The sequence below is a fragment of the Eupeodes corollae genome, chromosome 2 (assembly GCF_945859685.1).
Source record: "Eupeodes corollae chromosome 2, idEupCoro1.1, whole genome shotgun sequence".
Lineage (NCBI taxonomy): Eukaryota > Metazoa > Arthropoda > Insecta > Diptera > Syrphidae > Eupeodes > Eupeodes corollae.
The window spans coordinates 140,676,311-140,701,789 of NC_079148.1; the positions used below are offsets into that span (position 1 = coordinate 140,676,311).

The 25,479-nt window shown below is 29.9% G+C and overlaps 1 protein-coding gene across 2 annotated transcripts; it reads right to left on the reverse strand.

Annotated features, from left to right (window-relative positions):
• Positions 1 to 1,168: 1,168 nt before the first annotated feature.
• On the reverse strand, positions 1,169 to 23,603 carry LOC129947972 (LHFPL tetraspan subfamily member 3 protein). 2 transcript variants are annotated; one of them, XM_056058764.1, is made up of 7 exons: positions 21,637 to 21,843; positions 6,895 to 7,050; positions 6,595 to 6,728; positions 6,389 to 6,515; positions 2,029 to 2,169; positions 1,863 to 1,964; positions 1,169 to 1,790 (listed from the first exon to the last, which is right to left on the reverse strand). In XM_056058764.1, exons 2-7 carry the CDS (start codon positions 7,034 to 7,036, stop codon positions 1,588 to 1,590), a joined length of 849 nt encoding a protein of 282 aa, XP_055914739.1. In that variant the 5' UTR covers positions 7,037 to 7,050; positions 21,637 to 21,843; the 3' UTR covers positions 1,169 to 1,587. The 2 variants fall into 2 exon arrangements, with proteins under 2 accessions (XP_055914739.1, XP_055914738.1); XM_056058763.1 differs by lacking the exon at positions 21,637 to 21,843 and adding an exon at positions 23,302 to 23,603 and having other exon boundaries at positions 1,170 to 1,790.
• Between the last annotated feature and the right edge of the window lie 1,876 nt (positions 23,604 to 25,479).

The window sequence follows — 25,479 nt, forward strand, 5'->3', positions numbered from 1 at the left end:
TTGGGTTTTTTGAAACAGATTGAATTGATTTGGACTTTAATTGAAAAGAAGTGCTTATACCTACTTTCGGTACTGGTTAAATAAAAAGGGGAGTAAATATTTTAGCATAATGTCACATTTTAAGATTAATATTAATAAAAAGAGGCGGATGTGTAAAATTTAAATTAGAAAATGAAATCGGATTATAATTTTGATTGAAAGGTTTTATTGGATACAATTTAATTTGTAGTGTGGGTGGTTTGGTGTGGGCGGATTAGTTAAATAATTCACATGAAGTTATGTCATTTGTTGAATTTAGGTATGAAATTTTGGAACTCTGATTTGTATTGCAACTTCGGTATTCAAAACTTTTACATCAAAGCACCGGCATGTCTTCATTAATCCTCCTCATTTTTCCCTACGCTCGCATCTTGTTTAAACCTTTAAAAAACAAAAACCTTAAAATTAATACCACTTTCTCTACACACGAATGTGAAATATCTCACTAAGTAGATAAGTATAATTTATAAAAGTCAGGAACGGGTCTATTATAAATAAAATTAGACAAATTTATCCTTGAGCCCAATTCGATATGTAACGTCAAGTAAAGATATTCCTTTTCTATAAGCACACTAAGAATGTGAAATTCTTCAAGCAGGGGTGGAATCGGTGAAATTTTAAAATGATTCCTATAAAATATCTAAATAAAAGTATCAAATTTGCTATGTTTTAATTACATTCTTAGTTTTCTTGTATTTTTCGAATGTCGTAAGCTTTTTCGGTCACGAGTATTTTTCTTTTTAACTTAAAAAGTTAACTGAAAAAAATTCAATTCGTGTAAGCGTCTGTAAGCTCTATTCAGAAACGATATATTTATTAACAATCACCGTACCCCCATCTCATTTTCTTTTTAATTTTAGCATTCAAAACACCGGAAATTCATTTTGAATCATTCCTTACTTTATCCTTTGTATATCATTTCCATATTCATGTTCAAAGCTTTGAAATAACGCTCACTATTTTCAAACATTTAACAGTAGCCTAGCCATAAACACTTAAGTTTACGCGTTATACATGTAGGTTTAAAAAAAGATACATATGTACAAAAGACTTCAAATGCAAAATGATCCAGTTAGTTTACCGAGTTATCCAAAAATAAAACATACATTTTACACATTAAATATTCGTATATAATTTAAAATAAGTCGATTTTAACAAAATACGTTTTTTTCTTTTTATAAAAATATGTAATAAAAATAGATATATAAATACAATTTTTTAAAATTACTGTACAAAAAAAATAAAATAGTAAAAATATTAATAATACGTTCAGTGTTTTATTATTAAAAATGTATAGAGTAAAGGAAAATAAATTTAATATTGCAAATAAAAAAAAATATATAAAAAAACGTTGGAAGGATTTTGAATTCAAAAATGAATTCACACGCAACAACGCCTAACTATCAATTTGAGCGTTTCTGTTTCTTTTTTTTTAAACTTTTAAATAATAATTTATTGTAAAATTTTCTTATGCGAGATTCAAACCAGTACGACAAAAAATGTTTGTGGGGTATTGTTTCAATGGAGTTCTTCATAGAGCGCCATCTATCAGAATTGATGCATTGAATTATGATAATCGGGCCGATTGTAGCGATGATGGTTTGGAGTTCTGCTAGAAAATTGAGAAATGGAATCGTCGCCATTGTTCATGTGGTGTGGTGGAGCAACTAAGAGAATCGGTTGAAGATTTAGAGATTTTCTCGAACCGGCTAAGCTAACAGCATCGGTTATGTAGGCATTGTTGATTTCGCCTGAAAGTAATAATTTTTATTTGGAAATAAATACTGTTAAATTTGAAAAAAAGTAACAGAAATGGTGCCTACCTTTGTAGAGTGAATTTTGATAAAGTGGATCCGGTTGAAGTCGAACATGACGAGTAGCGAGAATAAATGCTAACGTTGATAAAACAAGACCATCAATGCAACCTGAAAATAAAAGTCAAATATTTAAATAAAAAAACTAGAGATATGTACTTTATTTATTTGTTACCAATTATTGCTAATGGATAAGCCCATCGGATTCCACAAAGTCCCAGTTCAAAGCGATTCGCCTCAGGTCCACAGATTTTCCTGAATTCATCCGAGTTCCAACCGAATGGGAAGGCAACGCAGGCGACAATCATGCAAATTGCTGTTGGTAAGAAAGATTATTAAGTTTTGGTTGATATAACTTTAAAAAACAAATGATGTTACAAGTTTGGGATTATGTATTTATTTAAAACTAAACAAATATTTGGCTAAGACTTAAAAAGGGTGCATGAATATTTTGGAATTGTTAAATTTGATTGAAAGTTTTTTAACTTGGCGAAATTAATTTTAAAGGACTGTTTTTAACTTCTCGTTCCAATTAACAAATTGAAAATGTTGACATTTTTTGATGTTTCAAGGTCCCTAGTACCAGAATCATTGGTTTTGAAGAGACTTCAAATAATTTAAAAATATGCATATGGGGTAGTATTTTTTTACTACTACATACTTAGAAAGTCGAGTCGAAATTTTCTTGCAAGAAATGGAAAGCTTTTCGGTAAGAAAGCTGTTGACTTAAGTAAATTTTGACTTAAGATTCAAATATCCTGAGAAAGAAAATATAGATGATGACTTAAATTTGTTTTATCTCAAACAAAAAAAAAGAGGCTGCGATGCGACCCACGATGATAACTTCCCATCCCGTCTGTCGATTTGTCTTGCTTAAAAGTTTGTAGGTTTATTTGTATTTGGCTAAAAAATTGTTAGTTTGATTATTATTAAAATTTTAAAATTACCAGCAATGTTTTTCATTTAAAGAAATAGTTTAGTTTGAAAATCTAGTTTTCTTAAATATGTTTTTAGTTGAAAACAAATTTTTACCAATTTAAGTAGCATTTCTTAAATTTTTACAAATTGGATGAATGAAATTAATTTGAGAAAATCCAGAACCGAACATCAATTTTTACAAAATTTGAGTGCTATTTCTTGTAGATTTTATTTTTTATAAAAAAAACAAACTGTTGGATTTTTATAATAAAACAACTCATGTCGAAAATAATATTTTCTGTACTTTTGAAGACAACATTTTTAATTTTTGAAAAACTGTTCGAGTTTATTTGTTTGTTTTTTCTTAAAATATTACTAAATGTTGAAAAGAATATTTCTTATTAGTTAAAATTAGTTAAAAGCCATAATCTCAAATTTTTGAAAAGATATTTGAGTCGAAAATCAATTTTTACCACCTTTTTTCCATTTTTACTTGCGACATACAGGGACTACTTATATGGCAATTTTTGAACTCGTAAAAAATTTCAAACTCGAGATTTTAATCAACCATGATATTACGATGGTAGAGAAGTCGAAAAAAGTGGGTCCCGGGATTCCGTCCGATCTGTTTTGTCTGTCTGTCCACTCTCCTACAGCCCAATCCATTGAGTCGATTGATTTCAAACTTAGAAGTTAAGGTTCAAATTAGATACAATTTTTTTGGTAAAAAACGAAAATGCGAATTTTCTCAAAAACAAACCGATAGGTTTTTTTTTATTTACTCTAAAATTTTATTTTTTAACTTGGTTTCTTTTAATAAGAAAAACATATTTTCGTATTGCTCAGAAAAGTTACCGCTCATAGAACCGTTATTTTGTTTTTAAATTTTCTCAGCAACTTATGAACCGATTTCAATGTTTTTTTTGAATAAGCTCTTATATTGCCTTAACAATATTTGATTATCAAAAGTGCAATTTTGTATTGTATGGATTTTTAAAAAAATGTTGATTTTTTTTTTCAAAATTCTATATTCGCCAATATAAAAGAATAAATATTTAGTACAAGTTTAAGAAACGGACCAAAAAGAGTATACTACATATGTATTTTTCATTCTTTTCTACCTACCAATAACATTCCTTCATTTACATGTTCTTCCTCTTTCCAAGTATTTCTCATTTCCGGGATGAGTTGTACGTTCGTACGTTCGTACGTACACACGCATGCACAGACATCTTTCTAGGGACCTTGAAACGTGGAGAAATGTCAAAATTTTTAATTTGACAAATCGCAACCATTACAATAACTTCCTATTTGAAGTTAATAAATTATTTATCTTTTCGGTAAATTAAAATAAATCATTTTACACTATTGTTTGCAAGAAAATAAAACTATAACAAAAATAAATAACTAAATTGTTTAAACTTCCTAAATATCTCCACAAAACGCTTAAACGGCGTACTTATCGAAGTTAATCGAGGAGCTAGGACACATTAGAATTTTCGAAAAATCTAATTTTGTTTTAAATCAAATGTTCTCTATGGACCCCAAAAATGTTTGTATGAAAATTTCAAAAAATCTTTAAGTAATCGATTTTTGAATTTGAGTTTTAAAGATTTTTCAATATTATTCCTGATTTGATATTACTCACACTTTAAAACGAATCTTTTACTGCATTTTTAAGTTGAACTGATTTATAATTCAGATAATTTTCAACCGATTTACTTATATTTTGAATACATTTTTGAAATACATGTTTATGGAAGTACGTAGGGTTTTTGTCTTATGTCATATAGATCATTTGGTATTAACAATTAACGTTTTTTTTTCTGTTACAAAAAAAACATTAACTCACCTTAAAATTTTGATATCATATCAGATTTTCAAATAAATTACATTAAAATTAAAGTTCAACATAACATAAAAGTACTGTTAAAATTATTTTAGTACCTTATAACCATCTGGAAATAATCATAAGCTATAAGTATTCATTTGACTCTGCACGAAGTTTTGCTGTTATGGTTTCGAACAATACGTTATGGATTTGCAATTTTAAATCGGAGCTTTGATTTCTTCCTAGCTTCACAAATTCCAAAAATACAATTTTTCTACTATATTTGTATTCTTTTAACATTTTAAAAACTTGATGTCTTCCTTACAAAATAAAAATTACTTTCAAACATGTTTCTGTCAAAAACAATTTTACTACCGTCAAGTTCGAGCTTTTTGGTTTAAAATTAGTTGTGGAAAGTAAAGAATTCCAAAAATTTTGTTTACTTTAATTTTTTGAATTTTTTTCTTTCCACAACTAATTTTAAACAAAAAAGCTACAATTAATTGCTTTGTTACGTTTTGGAATATCCTTGTTTTATGCCTAGACTCACTGTGTCAAGTTAGCACTACATACCCAGTTTAAAAAAAAATTAAAGTAAGACAAATTTTTGGAGTTTTTGCCTTTGTACAACTAATTTACAAAAAATAATTGTCAACTAATTGCGTACTTAGTTTTAAAAAAATCGAAAAGTGTAATGCTAACTTGATATCAACTAAGCACTACATACCACTTTTTTTTAAATCGTGGAGCTACAATTTTTTTTTCTCCACAACTAATTTTCAACAAAATAGCTACAATTAACTGCATACTCAGTTTCATGTAGTGCTAACTTGACAGTCGTTAAGTGGTTTAGCGTTTTCTTAAAGATTTATGTAAGACAGGTGAAATCTTATGAAAAACTAATAAAGATCTTTCGAACATTTTGCGAAATACTTTGAATATTTGAACTAAATATTGAAGATCGAAGCTTTGGAAAACCATCATGAATTTTATTGAAAAAAACCTGTTTCTAAAAAGAGCCTCAAAATGACTAATTCTTAACTATATGAGGTTTTTCGAACTTTAAAAACTCATACCTAAAAAACCTGACCTGAGTGCAATTTTGGAATCGGATTAGAATTATGGTCAACAAATTCCAACCAAAAAGTGAAAATTGAATGTCAAGAACAAAACCTTGTCGAACACACGATCGATGACGATTTTGTAAGAAAATTATTTAATTTTAAATTTGGAAGTGTTCAAATTGGCAAAAAATCTTAAATAAAAATAAATAAATTAGGTGGCGCAACAGTCCATGAAGAACCAGAGCCTAGTGACTTACAACTCTCATCCATTCCTGTGTGCGAGTAATGTTATCAGAGATGGAAGGGACCCACAGTTTATATGCCGAATCCGAACGGCTTATTTGGGAAAGCAAAATTGGCACTTTTCGTGACAAGAACTACTCTTGAAGGACTTGTCAATTTCTCGCAAGAGGCAGTACCCGTGCAAAATTTTTTACTGTATTCTATATCGCAGTTATTTTATATAACCGAACAATATTACAGGGGTTTTTACCTTAAAAAAATAAAACGTTGCGTCATAGCGAGAACGCTGCATATCCGCATATATTTACATAAAGAAAAACCTTTTTTTTTGGCTTCTTAAGGTGGCCTAAGACTAAAATAACATTTTGGCTCATTGCAAATATAAATCATTCAAAGGACACCACTGGGAAGTATTCTTATAGATCGGATTCGGACATTTTATTTATCAGTAAAAATCTTATAAGCATAACTTTATTTACCTGAAAGAATCTGCATCCATCCGCAAATGTGAAAAACTCTGGTTGATTTCATAAAAATCATAAACACCAGGAAGCAAATTGTCAGAAGTGCTGTCACCACTGAAACGCCCATAAATATTGTTGCAAGCTTCAAAAAAAAACCAAAGACATTAATCAAATCTATCATTTCCTTTAATCAAAGAAAAATAAAATAAATTAACTCTTACTTGAAAAGAAAATGCCGGAACTGCAATTATATCTTCCCATCGTCTCTGACAATTATTAAATATTTCTTCTCTTTGACAAACCTGCCATAGTCCCAGACGTCCAGCACTTTCATTATCTGGGTCACCAACCCATTCTTAACAAAATAACAGAAGAAAACAAAATAAAAATACAAGATTAAGGTTAATTCAATAATAATTGTATCTACATAGATACTCTTCTATTATTTCAACACATCCGCTTTAGATGTGTAATCATCTTAAAATAAATAAATATAATACTTGTATAAAAATACAACTTACCAGGTGTAACAAATGCCACGATTCCAATAATTGCATAACAAATCGTAAAAATCGCCCACAATACCGCTATCGCCTTAGAATTTCGAATATACTTTGTCGCGTATAACTGAGATGTATCTACGTATTCGATCTTGGTTCCCATCTTTGCATTAAATTCTACAATTGAAATATAAAAATGAGAAAATTATAAATATTATTAAAATGGCAGAGGTTTTTCAAAAAGGTTACACAAAAACCCGGCATGGTAATTAATCTTTTAGTCTGAGAAAAATTCTCTCCGTTCGCCGCTGCTGAATGCGCTTTAAGAAGACGTCGCTCGCGTCCGTCAGTGTAATAATTCTCACTGTGTGTTTGATGGTGTATCATAATCATTTAATCATCAAATATATATTTTATATCTACATATGTTTGTTTCAATTAAGCCACTAAACAAATCAAGACGACCTTCTTAATCGAGGAAAGGGGGACCAACCATAAGCATGAGTAGAGTATGAGGCGTTTAAGAGAATGTTCACAGACGGCTTGAGCAGGTACATTGACCGCATAAATGTTGTGAGGTTATGGTTGTTTGCACCAGATTGCAAGAGATTCGACCTTATAAAGTATAAAACACAAAGACGAACAAAATTGTTGTTGTTGTCGAAACAATATTTATGGCAAAAGTTATTCAAGTTGTTTTTGGTTAAGGACACGGTATTGCGATTATTATAAATTTGTTCAATTTTTAAAGATTTTGATTGAGTTACAATTTTCGGTGCTTTTTGAATTTATGCTGGGGATTTTTCTCAAAAATCATAAAAATGTTTTTATGCTAGATATAATTAGTATGTAATATCATAAGATAAGAATTAAATGATGCAGAGGAGCCAAACGTTGTGGGTATTATAGGCTGGGGTTATTTCACCCCCTTTTAAAAGTAAGAGCAGTTTAAAAAAAATCCAACACCTACAATAAATTGCTATACTTTTTTTGGAAAGCAAGATGTTTATTCTTTTATTATAAATTTCAATTATACGCTTGATGTCAGTAGATTTCGTACAATCTGCATAAATAGTTACAAATCTAAAAAAGTGCTTGTTTTTCAATCTTATACATGAAAACGTTATCAAATTTGGCACCTAAGTTATCGTCATCACCCCCAATATTTTTTTAAGAAATTTCAATTTTTTTTTTCAAGCCCAAACCTTTGTACATGAAAACATAATATTAATTGTATCATCTTATAACACTTCGTCTTCTCCACTCAAAAATTACTTCTTTACTAATTTAGTTTGGTTATATTTTCGGTTTTAAATTATGTAACTTTGAAACAATATAAAAATTTTTTGTTGAAATTCAAATTGCTATTCAAACAATTGGGTTCAAGCTTACATCAGTTAATGACGTCTACGTCTAAATTAAGCATTGTTTTCTTTCCACATGACCTGTTGACCAATGTGCAAATGCCTAATTACACGCCTATACCTACATAAATCAAAAACGTAACAAAATCAGGCATTGGATGTTTCTCATTTCCTTATTTCGTTGGTTTTTAAAAGAAAACTCTTAAAATAACCTTACATCTTCATTTAATTTAACGATTTTCTTTATTAGGTACACATACATACACTCGTAAAGTATTTTTTTTGTATACCTTCGATTGTGAAAATCCGAGACTTGAAAGAAAACAAAAGTTACCAGATAGCGAAATCTAATAAAAGACATTAACTTAAGACCAACATAAAGATTAAACACTTTATTGATGTTAACAACTTTATTCTTATACAAATTTTAAGGTTTATTAATTTTGTATTATTTCTAAGAAGCCTTTGTTTAAAGGTCTTTCAATTTGAATGTCATATTTTTGTTATATAAAGTTTAAAGGTTACTTAAGGAAGGCCATAATATTATGAAACATATGACTTAACTCTCCATATGTGGTTAAATTTTTCATTTTAAGCTTAATTAATAAATATTGATCCAGTTGAATTTTTTAAGGAGTGTGTTATTTGAATGAATAGGAACTTTAAAAAATTGACAATAAATGATTTATTAGTAATTTGGATTACCTCAAACTTTTCAAAACCTTATTTTTATAACTTGTTTAAGCATAGCTAAAGTTAAGATGAAAACATGCAATATTTAACCTTCCAAGTTATGCTTTTGTATTTCAACTCGATTCAGTTATATAAAGAATTGAGACGAACTTCAAGCTCGCTTCAACACCACATGTTAATCTAGAAGTCTACGAACAAACCCCCTTCTTAAAGTTTTTATTTCATGTAAAAGCTGCTATTGTTAAATGAACTAGCTTTATAGAAACTTAATTTATTGATGTTTTCTTACCATTTCTTCTTGAAAATTGTCCATTTTATTAGTTTTAGTTAGATTTTAGTTGCTGAAGCTAATTTTAACTTTTGATTTTCACAAAACTTTCTTCTATTTGTGTGTTTTTTTATTATTATATTGACAGAGATAAATACAAAATTCTGGCCACTGTCAATGCGATATCTTTGGAATTTTCTACTATACTATTTATATAATGCCAAAAAAACACGGTTAATATAGAGTTTTCCAATTAGGTGTTTCATTTTGCATTTTTTTGAATGTTTACAAATAAAAACTACGCCACAAAAGAAAATCAAACAAATATATCAAAATATAATTCAACATATTTTTGAAAATTGTTAAAATTCACAGCAAAAATTATAAATAATTTTTAGTTACGCTCTGCAATTCTGTTTCCAGACAATGCTGTTTCCCCAAGAAGTGATCAAAATTGTCCATCATTATCTTCTGATTTAACATTTTAGATCTTTTTCTTTTAAAGCATATTAAAAATATATTTCTTACATTGAAAGAAGCCAATTATAAACAAATATTTCAGAAAGAATTTCATAATAGTTTATGACCTAACAATCTGTATTTAAAAAACGTCCAACATGAATCTGCTTAAAACTTTAGCTGTCAAGTTTAAACTCAATTTAGCCAATGGCTTATGCTGTAGGGGAGAGAATAGACAGACTGACGGACGGAATTGCCACCACTTTTCCGACTTCTCTACAATCGTAATGTAGAAAAAATACTAAAATATTGAGCTTGAAATTTGTTACAAATGCAATACTTGTCTTAAAGTTGCTATATGTCAAAAGTAAAGCATGTTATTTGTGAAGCTATCGAAAACAAATGTTCGAATTGGTCATTTAAAATTTCATGAAAAACATATCGGTGATATCCTTTACCATTGTAAATGACAAACCTCCTTTTTGATAATTTAATAGACACCCATTGACTTACCTTAAAAATTCTCGATTTATTTATTATCAAAATCAAACTATTTACTCGAAAAGCCTTTATGTCATTATGTATAAGCCTAATCTATCATTCATTTTGACAGTTAAACTTTGTTAATGAAAAAATGAAACGATGACTTTTTTTATTATTCACATTCCTTACAAAAATCAAACATTTCTGAAGTAAAGAAAATATGTACAAAATTATAATTGAGATAAACTCAATCAAACACAAGAAGCTTTATAACTTTTCATACATCAATGAGTTATTACATAAACATATTACAACAACAACAAAATAAAACGCATACGCCTAGAGGGCATATACTTTCTTTCAACTTTACATATGCTTTGAAATTTAACTTCGATTCATCAAACAAGTTCCATTTGTTTTTACCATTAAATATCTTATGTTAGAAATCCTCCACCCGACTCATCGGGGTCGGTGGCAAGCGTATCGCATAAGTTTTAACCTTTGTTTGATGGATTTTCTATTATTATTATTATTTCTTTTATATTTCTCCCATTAATGTTTTCAGAAGCGTATACATACTTTGGTTTTACCATTGTCTACATATTTTATGTTATTTAAGCCCTGATAATGTCTTATTGTCTTAACTTCTGCGCACAAAACTCATCTTTACTTTTTTTTTTATTTTATGAGATGAATGTTACTGATGTTTATTTTTGCTTTCTTTTCACTTTCTCACCTTCATCAACTTTATTTTTTTTTATTTTCTGAGCAACTGTTTTGTTTTTTGTTTATTTATCGCTGCATCAACAATTTAACAATAATTACAATATAATCATCATCATCATCAGAAGCATCAGAGTAATATCTTGAGAAATTTTTAACTCTCAAGATTCATTTTTATTTCGTCTAAAAAAGGAACTTATTCATGTCAACCAAAAAAAGCTCCTAAATTGCAAACAAGTTTGCCGTTAACAATAAACTAAAAGTAAAAAAGCATAAAAAACATGTCCGAAATTAAATTTGAGAATAAACCAAAAAACAACTTATAAATCCGGTCACAGGTTTGACACTGAAGGAAAACAACATCTTGATAAAAAAATATTTAAAAAAAAAAAGTTCAGATACTCTTTGTGAGTCACAACTCGATTCAAAGATATCATAGTTATTGCTGACGTCTATACAGAGATATCAAAGTATACGCAAATATCTTTAAAAAGCCAAAGGCGTAATGTAAATACAAGAAATAGTCGTCATGGTGTCGCGTTTTGCGAATCGCACTGATGAATGCAGAACACTATTATAAGGAAGACTATCTATCTATAGTGTTACCTATCTATAGCTCTTTAGGTGTTGAAGTCTTCGATATAGTCGATATAGGTAAGTTACAGCTAGATACATTTAAAACGCTTACGGAATATTTTTAAATACTGCATTTTGAAGAAAGAAGGGAATGCAAACAAGTTGCACCCATGCAAAATGCGCAGAAATATGCTTACCAAGCCCCAAAGGTCTTAGCGACTTGCGGTGAATGCCACAGCAATAAACATACCTTGCAGCTAACTCAGTCACTCACATTTCGGTTTCTGTGTTTTGTACTGTACGTACGTACACCGAACTTGAATGACATTGAGTCGGGCGTAAAGAATAATAAAAAATAAACGCAATTGGTATAGGCCGTATACTTTTTTATTATGATATCACGATCAATTGTCACGACCTTGTCTATGTTATGATCATAATGAAATGCATGTCGTATTTTTCTTTCTTTTTTCGAATTCATAATTAAAATATTAAAAAGTAATATATACTGTTATTCAATTTTGTTGAATATTCAAAATATAAGTGTTACGCACAAATTTTCAGCAAAGTACACAACTTTGGTTTTTTATTCTTTACAAAGGTGAGGTATGGAGGCTTCTAAATGGAAAATTCTATAATTTGCTGAATGAAGTTTTTAACTTGTAAACAAAATATACAATCGTAATTGTGCTAAATAGGTGAATATACATATAAGCAAATAATGTCTATCACCGTAGAAAAGCTTAAAACTTCTCCAGAAAACAATTGGTAATTATGTGCGTGGGAAACATATTAAACGTTAAACGCTGATTTCTTAAGAAAAAAACTTTCTCTGATGTTTATCAAAATATACTAAATTTGGACATTAATAGTATTTTTAAATTACTAGTTGCCCAGTTTGGCGTTTTTTTGGTACATAAGAAAGGCTGTCGAATTAATTTAAAATTTAATAAAAAAAATGATAAGTATACGCGTGAGTGAACCTACGATCATTATTTTTTAAATTAATAAAACTATGTATACATAACAGTCCAGGCGTTAATAATCAATTCATTTAACTTATGAAGTAAGAGATTTAATTTAATTCAGGGTGGTACAGTTTTGTTTGACTTAGCTCCAAGAGTTAATTTTGAAAGGATATAACTTTCAAAATGTCGTATTTAGATAAAACATGACTGCAATATTTGTTTAATTGTGTTAGAGTTAAGTCTTCTTTTATGAATTAATAAATTGAATTGTGTGAAAGCATACTTCAATATAAAAAAGGGATTTTTTTTGTATTATTGCAATATCCCGATTCTCGCGCAATCCATGCGTTCATCTAAAACAACCTTAATATTTGAAATTGACAACATTTTAAGTTAAAAAAAAATGTTCTTAGTTCAAAAAGGATTAAACTAAATATTTAAGCATTGACAATTGTAAAATTGTGTGTTGCACACAAATATCCACTTTATGAATATACAACTTAATTTCTTTTTATAAAACAATTTAAAAACTATTTACACCAATATAAAAAATATAAATATATTTCACTAACAAAATTAAAAATGTTTAAAACTTAATTAGAAATTTGTTTGAAATAAAAGCAATTGATTAGAAATAAAGAAAATTAATTTAAATTCTCAAATCAAAAATATTAAATACATTTAAATTAAAAAATTTGTTTAAAAAAATTGTCTGCAAATTAAAATCGACAATACAAAAAATATAAAATATTATGTAGAAATATTTAAACTCTCATTACGATTTGTTAAATGCAAACGACATCTTAAATTTTAACTAACTTCTTTATTAACGAATTTCAAAAATGTATGTAATTCAAAAAGAAACAAATATTAATATATATAATATTATAATTCTGCTTAAACAAATTGTTACATATGTATATTAATTAATTAAAGTTAAAATGTGTGTAAATGATGAACATTTTGTTAACTTGAATTTATATAACATTTCTTTAAGCATAGTATTGGTCTTCTTTGGAGTACATAATAAAAGATTCTCTAACAGATACACTCATCATAGCCCTGAAAATATAAGTTAATTGTTGGCTTATAAAATGTAAACATTTTTGAAATCTCGGGTCTCGCCGATGATATATCTTTTTAATGACTTTTCCTTGCGATTGATATAATACTTTCATTTAGTTTTTGGACTCTTAAAAAACATTAAAATTGAGTAAGACATAATTTTGTTTTCAAATCTGATATCTCAAGAAGAGGATAATGTTTTTTAAGGAAAGGTACATTTGAGTAGTATTTTCAGAAGCTCAAAATATCTTCACTCCAAAAGTAGATGTTAGAAATAAATTGTAAATAAACGCTTTAATGATTTTTACTACAAAATTTGTCAAATAGAAGCTTTTTTTTGAGAAATTAAAAAATATTACTAATGATTTACTAACATATTTTGCAGGCATATTTTTAAATCTTAAAGTTTTGATACTACTTCAAAATACATAGATTTGTTGGATACAGGAGCAAGTTCGCGTGACTTAGTTGTGCATTTAATTTTGAATTCAAACAAATTTTGGGTCTACATTTATTTTTTGAAATTCTAGAATATATTCTCTTCCATTTTTTTATTTGAAAATATTTACAATTTTTAACTTCAGATAGGAAGTTGTTGTAATCGGTCTCTTATGTCGAAATAAAATTTTGACATTTATCGACGTTTCAAGGTCCCTAGAATCTAAAAAAAAAGATCTTTAGAGAGCTGTCTGTGCATACGTGTGCACGTATGTTCGGAGAGCTTTCGTCGTCCATGTCTTAAAGAGCAGTAGACACATCAATTAAAAAAAAGTTGTTAAACAGATATGTCTTTTGACTTTAAACAAATTTAAGAAATTTCTGTTAATCCACAAATCAATAACGCAAGCGACTTAAACTACATTTTATATTATATATTGTGACGTGATACCAAACTGATATTGTTTTGAAAAAAAAATAAATAGTGTTTTTTTTATAATTCAAAAAATATATCATATATTTTACAAACAAAAGAAGATTTTAGGTCCAAAATAATTTCATGCAACGAAGAATAACGCTTTTGACATCTGGTAAAATGTTGAGAAAATTCGAATTGACATGTTTTTTAATTAAAACCTTTTCAAAAAAAATTGATTTCGACTCAATAATAATTTCATCTTATGCAAAATATAGTTTTCAACAATTAGTAAAATTTGTATAGGAATACAAAAGTCAGTTTTCTTATATTTGGTTCTGTATTCTTTATAAATATAAAAATTAAAAAAATCAAGAAATGCTTCTGAAATTGGTACATGTTGGTTTTCGACTTAAGATCTTGTTAACAAATATATAATATGTAAGTAAAATATGATCAAAGAATAACTACGCAATCTTAATGCTAGTAGTTGTAGTGCTGAGCCAAGAAAATGATGGTCAAAATGTGTACATTTCAAAAAAAAATTTCATGATCTGTTCTATATTTTTTTAAATTTTGATTCAGAACTTTCAAATCATTGAAGGAAAATAAGTAATTTGTGCATATTTGTATACAAAATTAATGCCCAACAAAAAAGTTTCAAATACAAATTTTCGTCATGAATGTTTTCATGTAATAAAAACTTTAATATAGGTACGAATTTTTAGTTCCACTTTTTAACTTTGAAGTCACAAAAGGAAGAATCACATAAGTTTCGTTTGAAAAAATAAAAAATAAATAAAACAGTCCGTTTTAATGTCCACTTTATGTATCCCAGAATAAGTTTAGAAACATACAACATACATACAAACTTTCAAAAACAATGTTTTGGTCTTTTAATTTCCCCCAATATCATTGATTTCAAGGTCTTCAACTCAGCATGGCAGAAATGTAAATGTGCAAATTTTCTATTCTTTAGTGAATTGTTTGGTTTGATTGGATAAACTATACTACCCCAAAGTTTTTAACGTCATACTTACAAACTAAAGACATTTTTTTTTTAAATATCAATTATATAGATAAAAAGTTCAATCTTATCAAGTTAAGCCAAAAGAACGAAATTCATCCATTGAGGTTTAAATATAGTTTTTAAAGATGATTTCCCAACCTTGATTAATTTAAAAAAAAAAATTGGGCGAAGGAGGGAAAGACTTTATAACATACATACAATTTTATAAGTTGCATATGATCTTGAATTTCTAAACTGTGATATCAATGTAACTTTCTCAGAAAAGGAGATCAATCATTTTTTTTTTTATTAGCGAACACTAATTTATATACCTTTAATATGACAAAGACACAGTGTAAGCATTAGGAAAGGAGTGAAGGGTTGGATAGGAGGTGTCGGTGTACATTAATTTTGAATTTCTGAACATTGCAATGATAGTTAAAGATAGAGCGTGGCAAGGCGTCCCACATTCGCATAGTACGGCTACAAAATGAATCTCTGTACTTCATAGTACGGCCGAAGTTGGACTCAAGGGTAAACTGATAGGTATTTCTAGAAACGCGGGTATAACGGTTAAATTGTTTAAGGGCAGGAGAGACAAGAAACCTTGTGTCGATGTTCGAGTGACGTAATCGAGTTGATGATGTTAATGTCACCAATCATTTTAAAAGCTCATCTTTAAATACTGCCCAAGAGGCTTGAATAAGTTACTGGGACACTAGACCAGAGATAAGAGTTATATTCAAGTTTCGGACGCATATAGGTTTTGTAGATTGTATAGCCAGATCAGACACTTGCAATAAATAATTGACTTGAATTCGTCGAAAACAACTTGAGCGGTTCAAAATAAATTTTCTGATTCAACGAAGAAGAGATTCGTCGATACCGAAAGCACGCGTTTTTGATAAAAGAGCAAGATGCCAGACTTTATCAAATACCTTTGAAATATCAAATGCAATAATCGTACTTTCTCCAAAACAATGTTTAGATTTGTTCCAATATTCTGTGAGATGAACCATGAACCATCATGAGATCACCAGTGGATTTTTCGGCGAACTGCCTTGCAAACAAGTTAGCTTTATCAATAGAGCTTACTAAAGAAGTGTTAACAAGCGTAGGAACAGAGGAAGAGGAAGAAACCATCATGTTTTTTATTAAAATGACCAACAATTATTATTGCCTTCGAGACATTGCAGTATTTTTTGCCGTAATTTTTGGTGATGCAAAAATTTGGTGCCTCGAATATGGGCGTTGCAGGCCTTCCAGGCTTGTTTAAACATTTTCCGGTTTTCCTCAGTCTAAAACTCCGGAAGCTCACCTATTCCTCCTTGATAACCTCTTTGCAGCTCAAATCGAACCATGATGAGACTTACTAGAATAACGAAAAATAAGTTATCGACGCTTCAAAGTTAACCATTTATGCACATATGTCAAATATTAAATTTTCCCGGATAAAACGATTATTTTTTTTAAGTAATCAAACTGGGTTTGATGTCATTAACAATGGAAAATTATGTCCAATAAATTGACGAATACTTTTCATGAAATTTTTCATTACCAGTTAAAACATTTGCTCCTGTTCGTAACGTCTTGAATCGATAGTGAATCATTAACATAGAGCTTAAGTTTAAAAAGGAAAAATTCTAAATTCAAGCCAGTTGTAATCAAAAGGTTCAAAACACTTTTTTGGAAAATTGCTATTCATTGTGTTTATTACTTTTTTATAAACTTTAAAATGTTTATTGTGGCGTTTTATTTCTTCAAAATTAACTTGTCAAATGTCAAAAGACATTATGTTCAAAAATAATAGCTACCCATTAAGCATTTGATAGGGTTTGGCATCAGGCTCTCTTATCGAAAATGCGTGCTTTCGGTTTTCATGAATCCCTGCTTCATTGGATTAGTAATTACCTTTCGAATCGTTCAATACAAGATGTATTGGATGGATTCAAGTCTGAAAACCACAAAATAAATGCTGGTGTGCCACAGGGCTCTGTTTTATCTCCAACACTCTTTCTCATTTTTATTAATGATCTCCTGTCTGCAACATCTAATCCAATACATTGTTTCATTGACGATAGTACTCTTAGCTTTTCATATTCGTTTTCAGATTCACACCCCTCTTCTTCAGATGTGGAACTGCAACGACAAAATATGATAAGCTTATTAAATTCCGAACTAAACAGCATTGTACAATAGGGAATAAGAAACAGCGTGGAATTTAATGCTTCGAAAACGCAATGCTGTCTTGTATCGTTAAAGCAAAGTATACCCCCCTTGCAATTATCCATAAATGGCACTTGCATCGAGGAAACTGAACATCTCCACCTTTTGTGGAACGATCACATACGCGATGTCGCCAAAAATGCCGCAAGATGTTTGCCTTTTCTAAAGCGATGCAAGAAGTTTTTCTCCCCCTCTGATCTGGCTGTTATTTACAAGACTTATATACGTCCAAAGCTCGAGTATAACTCCCATATCTGGGCTGGTGCTCCCGCAACTTACTTAAGCCTACTGGATAGTATTGAACGTAGAGCATTTAGATTGATTGGTGATATTACCATCATAATAACATTTTCGTCACTTGAACATCGTCGAAATGTTTCTTGTCTCACCCTCTTTTACCGTTATTTTAATGGTTTATGCTCTAGAGAAATAGCCAGCTGCATTCCTCCCCTTAAACAGTTCAACCGTAATACTCGCGCTTCTAGGAATCCTCATCAATATACCCTCGAGTCCAACTTCGGTCATACTGTCAAGTACAGAGATTCGTTCTTTAGCTGTACTATGCGAATGTGGAATGCCTTGCCACACTGTCTTTTCCAGCTATTGCAATATTCAGGAATTCAAAACCAATGTGCACCGACACCTCCTTTCAACCCCTCTCTCCCTTTCCTAGTGTTCACACTGTGTCTACATAATAAGGGTAGTTATCCCTTTGAGTGTGCGCTTATTATAAAAAAAAAAAAAAAAAAAACAAGTAGAAGTATATTCAATGTGAAACTCCTTATTGGAAAACAGTATTCTGAATCAATAATTTTATTAATAATTTGAAAAACCAAATAGATTAGGATATGCCACATAACTGTTTGCCTTGAAAAATTGAAAATTATAAAATTATTATTTTATTCCATTTTTACTGTAATGTAAGTGCCCCCTTTTTAAATTTGAGGGATTCAGAAAAGTTTTGAATATGAAATGAAATATGTCATTCAGAACTAAGTCGTCGAACTTGCTTTTTTTAAGACCTTCGTTAAAATATTGAATATAAAAAAGAACGTGATTTCTTCCAAAATATTTTAACTTTTTATTTATGTGTGAAAATTTCACTGAAAAATAAAAAAACGTGACATAAATAGACTAGCCAGAAAGTTTGATAATGTTAATACTCAATAAAGATAAAAACAATAACAATAATAAGATCGTTACGAACAAAAAAACATTCCCTGAAAATTCCTTAGCTTTCATCATTTCTGATTTTAAACAAATAGAAAGCATTCTATGTAAATTTGTTAACGAAAATTTAGGAATTCATGAAATTTTATTACTTGACAAAATGTTGGGCTTAATTGTGCTGACAAGTAAGAACCAATAATGAAATGGAGTTAAGATTGATATCTAAATTATTTGCCATCATTAAATCTTCTGTCACACACTCATCTAAATCTGCATAAAGTTAAATTAAAGAATAAAATTTAAATTTTCAAAATTTCTTATCTTCTCAATAAAATTTTATAGAATACCATATGTTAAATTTTTTATTGAAAAGAAGAGTATATTTTAACACCAATTTAAAAACATATTCCTTTCTCTTTTTCATGTTTTTTGAGTTTTTTTGTTTGTATTTTATATTGAATTAAATTAATTAACAATGATCTCCTAAACATAAAACAAACATTCAAATGTGTGATTCAAGAAACAAGAACTCTAAAAAAAAGAATTCTGCCTCACCTATCACAGAAGTCATGGAAGTCACAGTAGTCATAGCCTGTCTAGCTTAAAGCGGTTATTCATATACACCTAGAACAACTTTTAGAATAAAACATTTTCATAACCAAAACTTGTATTTTATTGTATTATGAGACAATACCACATCTACTTCATAAAAGCAACTTTAGCAGACATAAAGTTATAACAGTATACAGTAAGTAAGTTAAGTTATTGCACAATATTTCACTCCTCTAAACGGATATAATTGTTGAAGCCTCTTAGTGCAATGGTGGCTCATCGAGTTTTGCAATGGGAAAAATATTAAATTGTTCGATCAAAAAAACCTTGATGTACCATCACTTCAACTTCACTATCTATCAATTGCTTTTAGGATATGCTTTATAGGAATGTAACTGTTTTTATAAATGCTGAGTTAATTGACTTAATGAAAACCACTCTTCGAAATAAATTAACACTGTAATGTTAAATGCTTTCGAATTCGAATTCACTGGATGATGATCTTCACCGAGTGACAGCTATCTAATGCCCATTTCTGTCACTGATCGTAAATATTTTTGCGTATATTAATGTTATTCTGCGTATCTGCGAAATGTATTTTCTCCATGCATAAAAATTTATACGCATGTAAAAGCTTACAATGGGTGTTTGTTTTAGAGGTATAGAACTTTAAGTTGACAACACAATTTTAAATGGGGTCCATTTTTTTAGCTGTCAAGTAAGTCTAAGTTTGGTTTGACATATCAACACAAAAAGATTGAATAATGCTGTCAAATAGTCAAATAGTGGTTCTGTTCTTCACTTTTGGTGATGGATATGTTAAGGCACAGTGAGATCCTCAAAAACTGACAGTTTGGTGTGCTTTTTGGATTGGTAGAATAATTCTTTTAAGTAAAAAAAGACTGTTTTAGAGACATGATCACTGACTTTTTCAATCATCAATTGAACAATCATGAAGTGCAGAGGTTGTGGTTTAAAAAAGACGAGCTTCGTTGCAAGATGTCACACAGCTTATGTCAATATAGATTTTTTAAAGGTACCGTTTGGTAACCACATAATTTCACGTTTTTAACCCTAAATTGGCCTCCGTAATCGTGCGGTTTAAAGCCGCTGGACTATTGACCACTTGGATGGCAACATTCACACTGGTTTTGCCAGTATATCGGATACTGGATACATTAAAAAAAAGTTATCGACAATTGGACCCCTAGATTACTCTACGTCCAAGTCAGGAATAGCAGTCATAAGCCATAAATAATATTTAAATTATAATTTCAGAAGATTATCTCTCGAATAAGATAATTTTCATGTTTCAAAGTTCCTTACCTCTAAAATTAAAACACCCTTTATTTTCTCCATGCATACAAATTGATACGAATGCGAAAGCTAATGGATGTATCATAAGTTATAAAATTTGCTAAAGATTCAAAGTTATGACGACAAAAATGACGATGCGTTGATGGTTTAAAATAGAAGTATGTCGAGTTTATCGCATCCGTCTCGGACTCGACTCAAATAGACGCTGGATCACCATCAGCATCGCCACCAATCACCTTCATATCGGTCGATGGCGTGTGTTTCTTTGCTTCGCGTCTCGTCGTCTTGTTTGCGTCGTCTTCGAGTCTCTCGATCTGTTGCTGATCTTTCCCTGACGAGAGTGGTTATAATTGGTAAAGAGAAATTCCCTTTCAGCTAAAAATGTCCATTGGAAAGTAAGCCGTCAATCCGCCTACCTGGGGAATGTTTTTTATCTTTTTTTTTATGAAAAGGAACCAATATCTCGAGGTGGTTTGGTGTGGCAGGTAATAAGTGCATTTTAAAGAAATGAAAAACGATCTTCGGAAGTATGTCATGCAAATATAAGAACCTTTGAATGTAGATATAGACGAGGATAGCCTGACTGCCTGCCTGCCTGCCAGCCTGAATGTATAGGGCATGCGTGAGTTGAATACAAAAAAGAAGGAAACACATAAAACTGGGATAACTCGTATATTGTACGGCTTCCCAAGGGACAAGGTAGGTAAAGGTATGTATCTACCTCCATCTACACATTCTAGTTATGCATCCATTCCATAGACACGTCAAGTTGACGTTCGAGTAGGTATACATTTTTGCATCGTTGCGCTAAGCAATGCAAGCTGATACTTTTTAATTCATTCGAACGTGATTTCAACTTCAACTTTTGCACAATCTCTCAAGACTCAGAGACTCAAGACTGTATATAATTTTTTTTGTTAAGTTCGACTTCGAATAACAAAAACAAAACGAGGAAAAATAAATCAAGTTGTGTGACAATAAAATCTTATTCTGCTTCCGCCTTTAATAAAACAAAAAAATAATAGAACGCCGCTTACCTTTATTAGATTTGAATTCCAAGAAAAACTACCGATTAGCGGTGTTTTTTCTTTCTTCAAAAAGAAACCCAAATAAAATCTAAACACAAATTAGCATTCACTCTCAAAAAAAAAGACTCCGGGCCACACTTGAAGTTGAAGCTTAAATTTATTTTGTTTGTCAACAATCGAGAATTGCCCAAAGAAAAATCAATCTCTTTAAGATCAAAAAGCAAAAATCTAGATCTATTTATGTCAAGAATTTATAAACATCTTTAATTTCTTCTTCTTTTTCTTCGTTTTTCTTCTTTTTTGTTGTTATTGTATTTATTTTTCTTATGAAATTGCGGTCATATAGTAAACCGAGCCGTGTAACACTTTGGCATTTTGTTTTTCTTCTTTATTTTTCTTTTATTTTTGTAGTTCACTTTAATGGATCACGATTTCCATGTTGCGCATGCGAATTTTGTATTTACGATACAAATGAATAAGAAACCGAACGATCGTAGCGCGATCGAGATCGAGAAAGGTGGTGGTGGGTTTGGATATAAGTAATCAAGGTATATATGCACAAAAAAGACAAAAATCGAATCAAATATTTTTTGAAAAATACAAAAAAAAAAGATAACTCGTATATTGTACGGCTTCCCAAGGGACAAGGTAGGTAAAGGTATGTATCTACCTCCATCTACACATTCTAGTTATGCATCCATTCCATAGACACGTCAAGTTGACGTTCGAGTAGGTATACATTTTTGCATCGTTGCGCTAAGCAATGCAAGCTGATACTTTTTAATTCATTCGAACGTGATTTCAACTTCAACTTTTGCACAATCTCTCAAGACTCAGAGACTCAAGACTGTATATAATTTTTTTTGTTAAGTTCGACTTCGAATAACAAAAACAAAACGAGGAAAAATAAATCAAGTTGTGTGACAATAAAATCTTATTCTGCTTCCGCCTTTAATAAAACAAAAAAATAATAGAACGCCGCTTACCTTTATTAGATTTGAATTCCAAGAAAAACTACCGATTAGCGGTGTTTTTTCTTTCTTCAAAAAGAAACCCAAATAAAATCTAAACACAAATTAGCATTCACTCTCAAAAAAAAAGACTCCGGGCCACACTTGAAGTTGAAGCTTAAATTTATTTTGTTTGTCAACAATCGAGAATTGCCCAAAGAAAAATCAATCTCTTTAAGATCAAAAAGCAAAAATCTAGATCTATTTATGTCAAGAATTTATAAACATCTTTAATTTCTTCTTCTTTTTCTTCGTTTTTCTTCTTTTTTGTTGTTATTGTATTTATTTTTCTTATGAAATTGCGGTCATATAGTAAACCGAGCCGTGTAACACTTTGGCATTTTGTTTTTCTTCTTTATTTTTCTTTTATTTTTGTAGTTCACTTTAATGGATCACGATTTCCATGTTGCGCATGCGAATTTTGTATTTACGATACAAATGAATAAGAAACCGAACGATCGTAGCGCGATCGAGATCGAGAAAGGTGGTGGTGGGTTTGGATATAAGTAATCAAGGTATATATGCACAAAAAAGACAAAAATCGAATCAAATATTTTTTGAAAAATACAAAAAAAAAAGATAAATCTCTGGTCTAGTGGTTTCGACGAGACGCCAGAGCTTGAGATGGGATGAACTTTAGATGATGGAAACAAGTGGCATTTACCTATAAGTTTCGTCTAGCTTGATGTTGGATGACGCTGAAGTATAAACTGGAAGCTGACGACTGACGGAAACGAATGTGCAAAAAATGAGCAATCTTTTTGGTATGTAGATTGATTTTTTTTGCTCGTAGAATACAATAGATAAAATGGAAAGGTTACTCTTATTTTTCTTTTCAATTCACTATGTTCTATCTTTTAGTGAAGCTGTTATATGCCACCTCTCATTCGGATTTGAGTTTGGCTTTAGACGCGACGGACCACGGACGTCCGTTATTTAGGAAGACTTCGAAGATACTAAAGTAACCAACATTGTTAAATGGTAAGATCACTCTGGCTTAACGAATAAAAGATACAACCGAGAGTAGACTAGTGCAGGTCTATACTTCTATAGTGAATTTCAAATCTAGTGACTGGTGGGAAGAGTAGGACAGGTGTATATTTCACCTTTTAATGCAATTCTTATTTTGTCTCTTGTAGATACTTTTTTGCAAACGTCAGTTTTGTTATTTTGTGGTGAATAAGAAAATATTCACCACACAAAATTTGGCTTGATATTTTTGGTAAAGAAAATACAATTAAATGCAGTAAATTATGAATTTGGAAAACTTTCTAGGAAGTATTTCAAATTTGTCATTTAATGGTGGATAAGAAAATATTTACCACACATATTTGGTTTGATATATTTGATAAAATAAAAAATAAAATGAGGTATAGTATTTACTGTCATACAAAAGGAGGTTATAACAGCAACGTAGTAACTTCCAACGTAAAATATCCACACAAGAGAATTATACGTCAGTTTGACATCTCTACCATATAAAACTGTTGAAAGTCTCTTATTCATCGGATTTAGTAATCGCCATGATAAGTAAGTGTTAGACCTTAGGATATGACACAAAAATCTTCTGAATTTAAATTCAAAGGTGATCAAGAATCAAAAAAATCACTTCTTTTGTTTATTTTCCAAATCAAATTTGAAATCGCCTTTTAAAATAAACCTAGACGGAAATATTAGTTGAAGCAATTCTTATGTTGTGTTGTTTTTTCCAATTTAGTCACTGATAGCGTGCTGCGTTTTGATAGTGTTAACTTTTTTTAGTTTTGTCTTAATATATAACGTTACTCGATAGATTTTGACAAAGCAAGTGTAAAACAAATCTGTCAATCCAAGTCTTGTTAAGAAGAACAGTTTAGTCTTATTTTTACCTATATTTTCCTCGCATTTCCGTCCCAGTTAAACTTCTTAGAAAATAAAATAAAGGACAAAGGTTAAAAGAGTGACATTAATGGGATTTTCTAGTGGTAAAGAACACAATATTTTAATCAAATCTGTCAAAGCAAAATTGTTCCTTTCTTTCACGTTCCATAAGTTATTTTGATTATTATCTTTATGCCTTGTGCTATTGGACAAATTTTGTAAAATGTCAAATAGCTCGCTACTTTAAAAGCTGTCATCTTTTGACATATGACAAGTTAAAAATATGCCAAAACAATTGTAAAATCATTTATAAAAATTGTCAACATTTTGCATTGTTTGGAGTGAGCTGATTGGGAAGAAAAGTTGACTGATCGTGATATTTCTTAAAAGGTTATTGGCCACCGATATCTTGTGATTTAAAAAATTAAACTTTTTCTTTAAGGACACGTAAAAGAAAAGGCCTATTTCAAATCTCTACAATCGTTTTTAGACCTTAAAGATGGAATTCGTAAAGTTATCGAGAAAGTCATGGAAAATTTCATGAAAACTTCGCTGCAACTTTAACTACACATTTATTGTTTTCCATTATCTGCATACATCCTTTTCTTTTTTCCTATATATACCTTCCTCTTTAAAGATCTATTGATTTATGTTGCAAAAATAATAGTATTTATTTTTATTCCAAAATGAAACGTCTTTTTTTTAAATCCTATATTTTGCTTATATACAAACAAATTTGACAGCTACCACCGACAGGATTAGAAAATACGAAATCGTCTAGAAAAATCTAATTTTAATCGTGTTCCATTTATCAAGCTTAAACCCAATTTTTGGCAATCGACTTTAACAATGGGAAACAACATTAAGTTCAAAAATTAAATGGCTTCCCAATGTTCAATGAACTTATTGTTCCACTTACAATTTCGTTAAAAAAAATTGGTCTTCTAAATGGAAAGTGAAAAACTTTTCTAAAAAATTGTCA

Coding starts and splice junctions, on each gene's coding strand:
- LOC129947972 (XM_056058764.1), bottom strand. CDS start 7,036: ATGGGAACCAAGATCGAATACGTAGATACATCTCAGTTATACGCGACA. Junction 6,516..6,594: donor TTCCGGCATTTTCTTTTCAA/GTAAGAGTTAAT, acceptor TTTTTTTTGAAG/CTTGCAACAATATTTATGGG. Junction 2,170..6,388: donor ATGGATGCAGATTCTTTCAG/GTAAATAAAGTT, acceptor TCTTACCAACAG/CAATTTGCATGATTGTCGCC.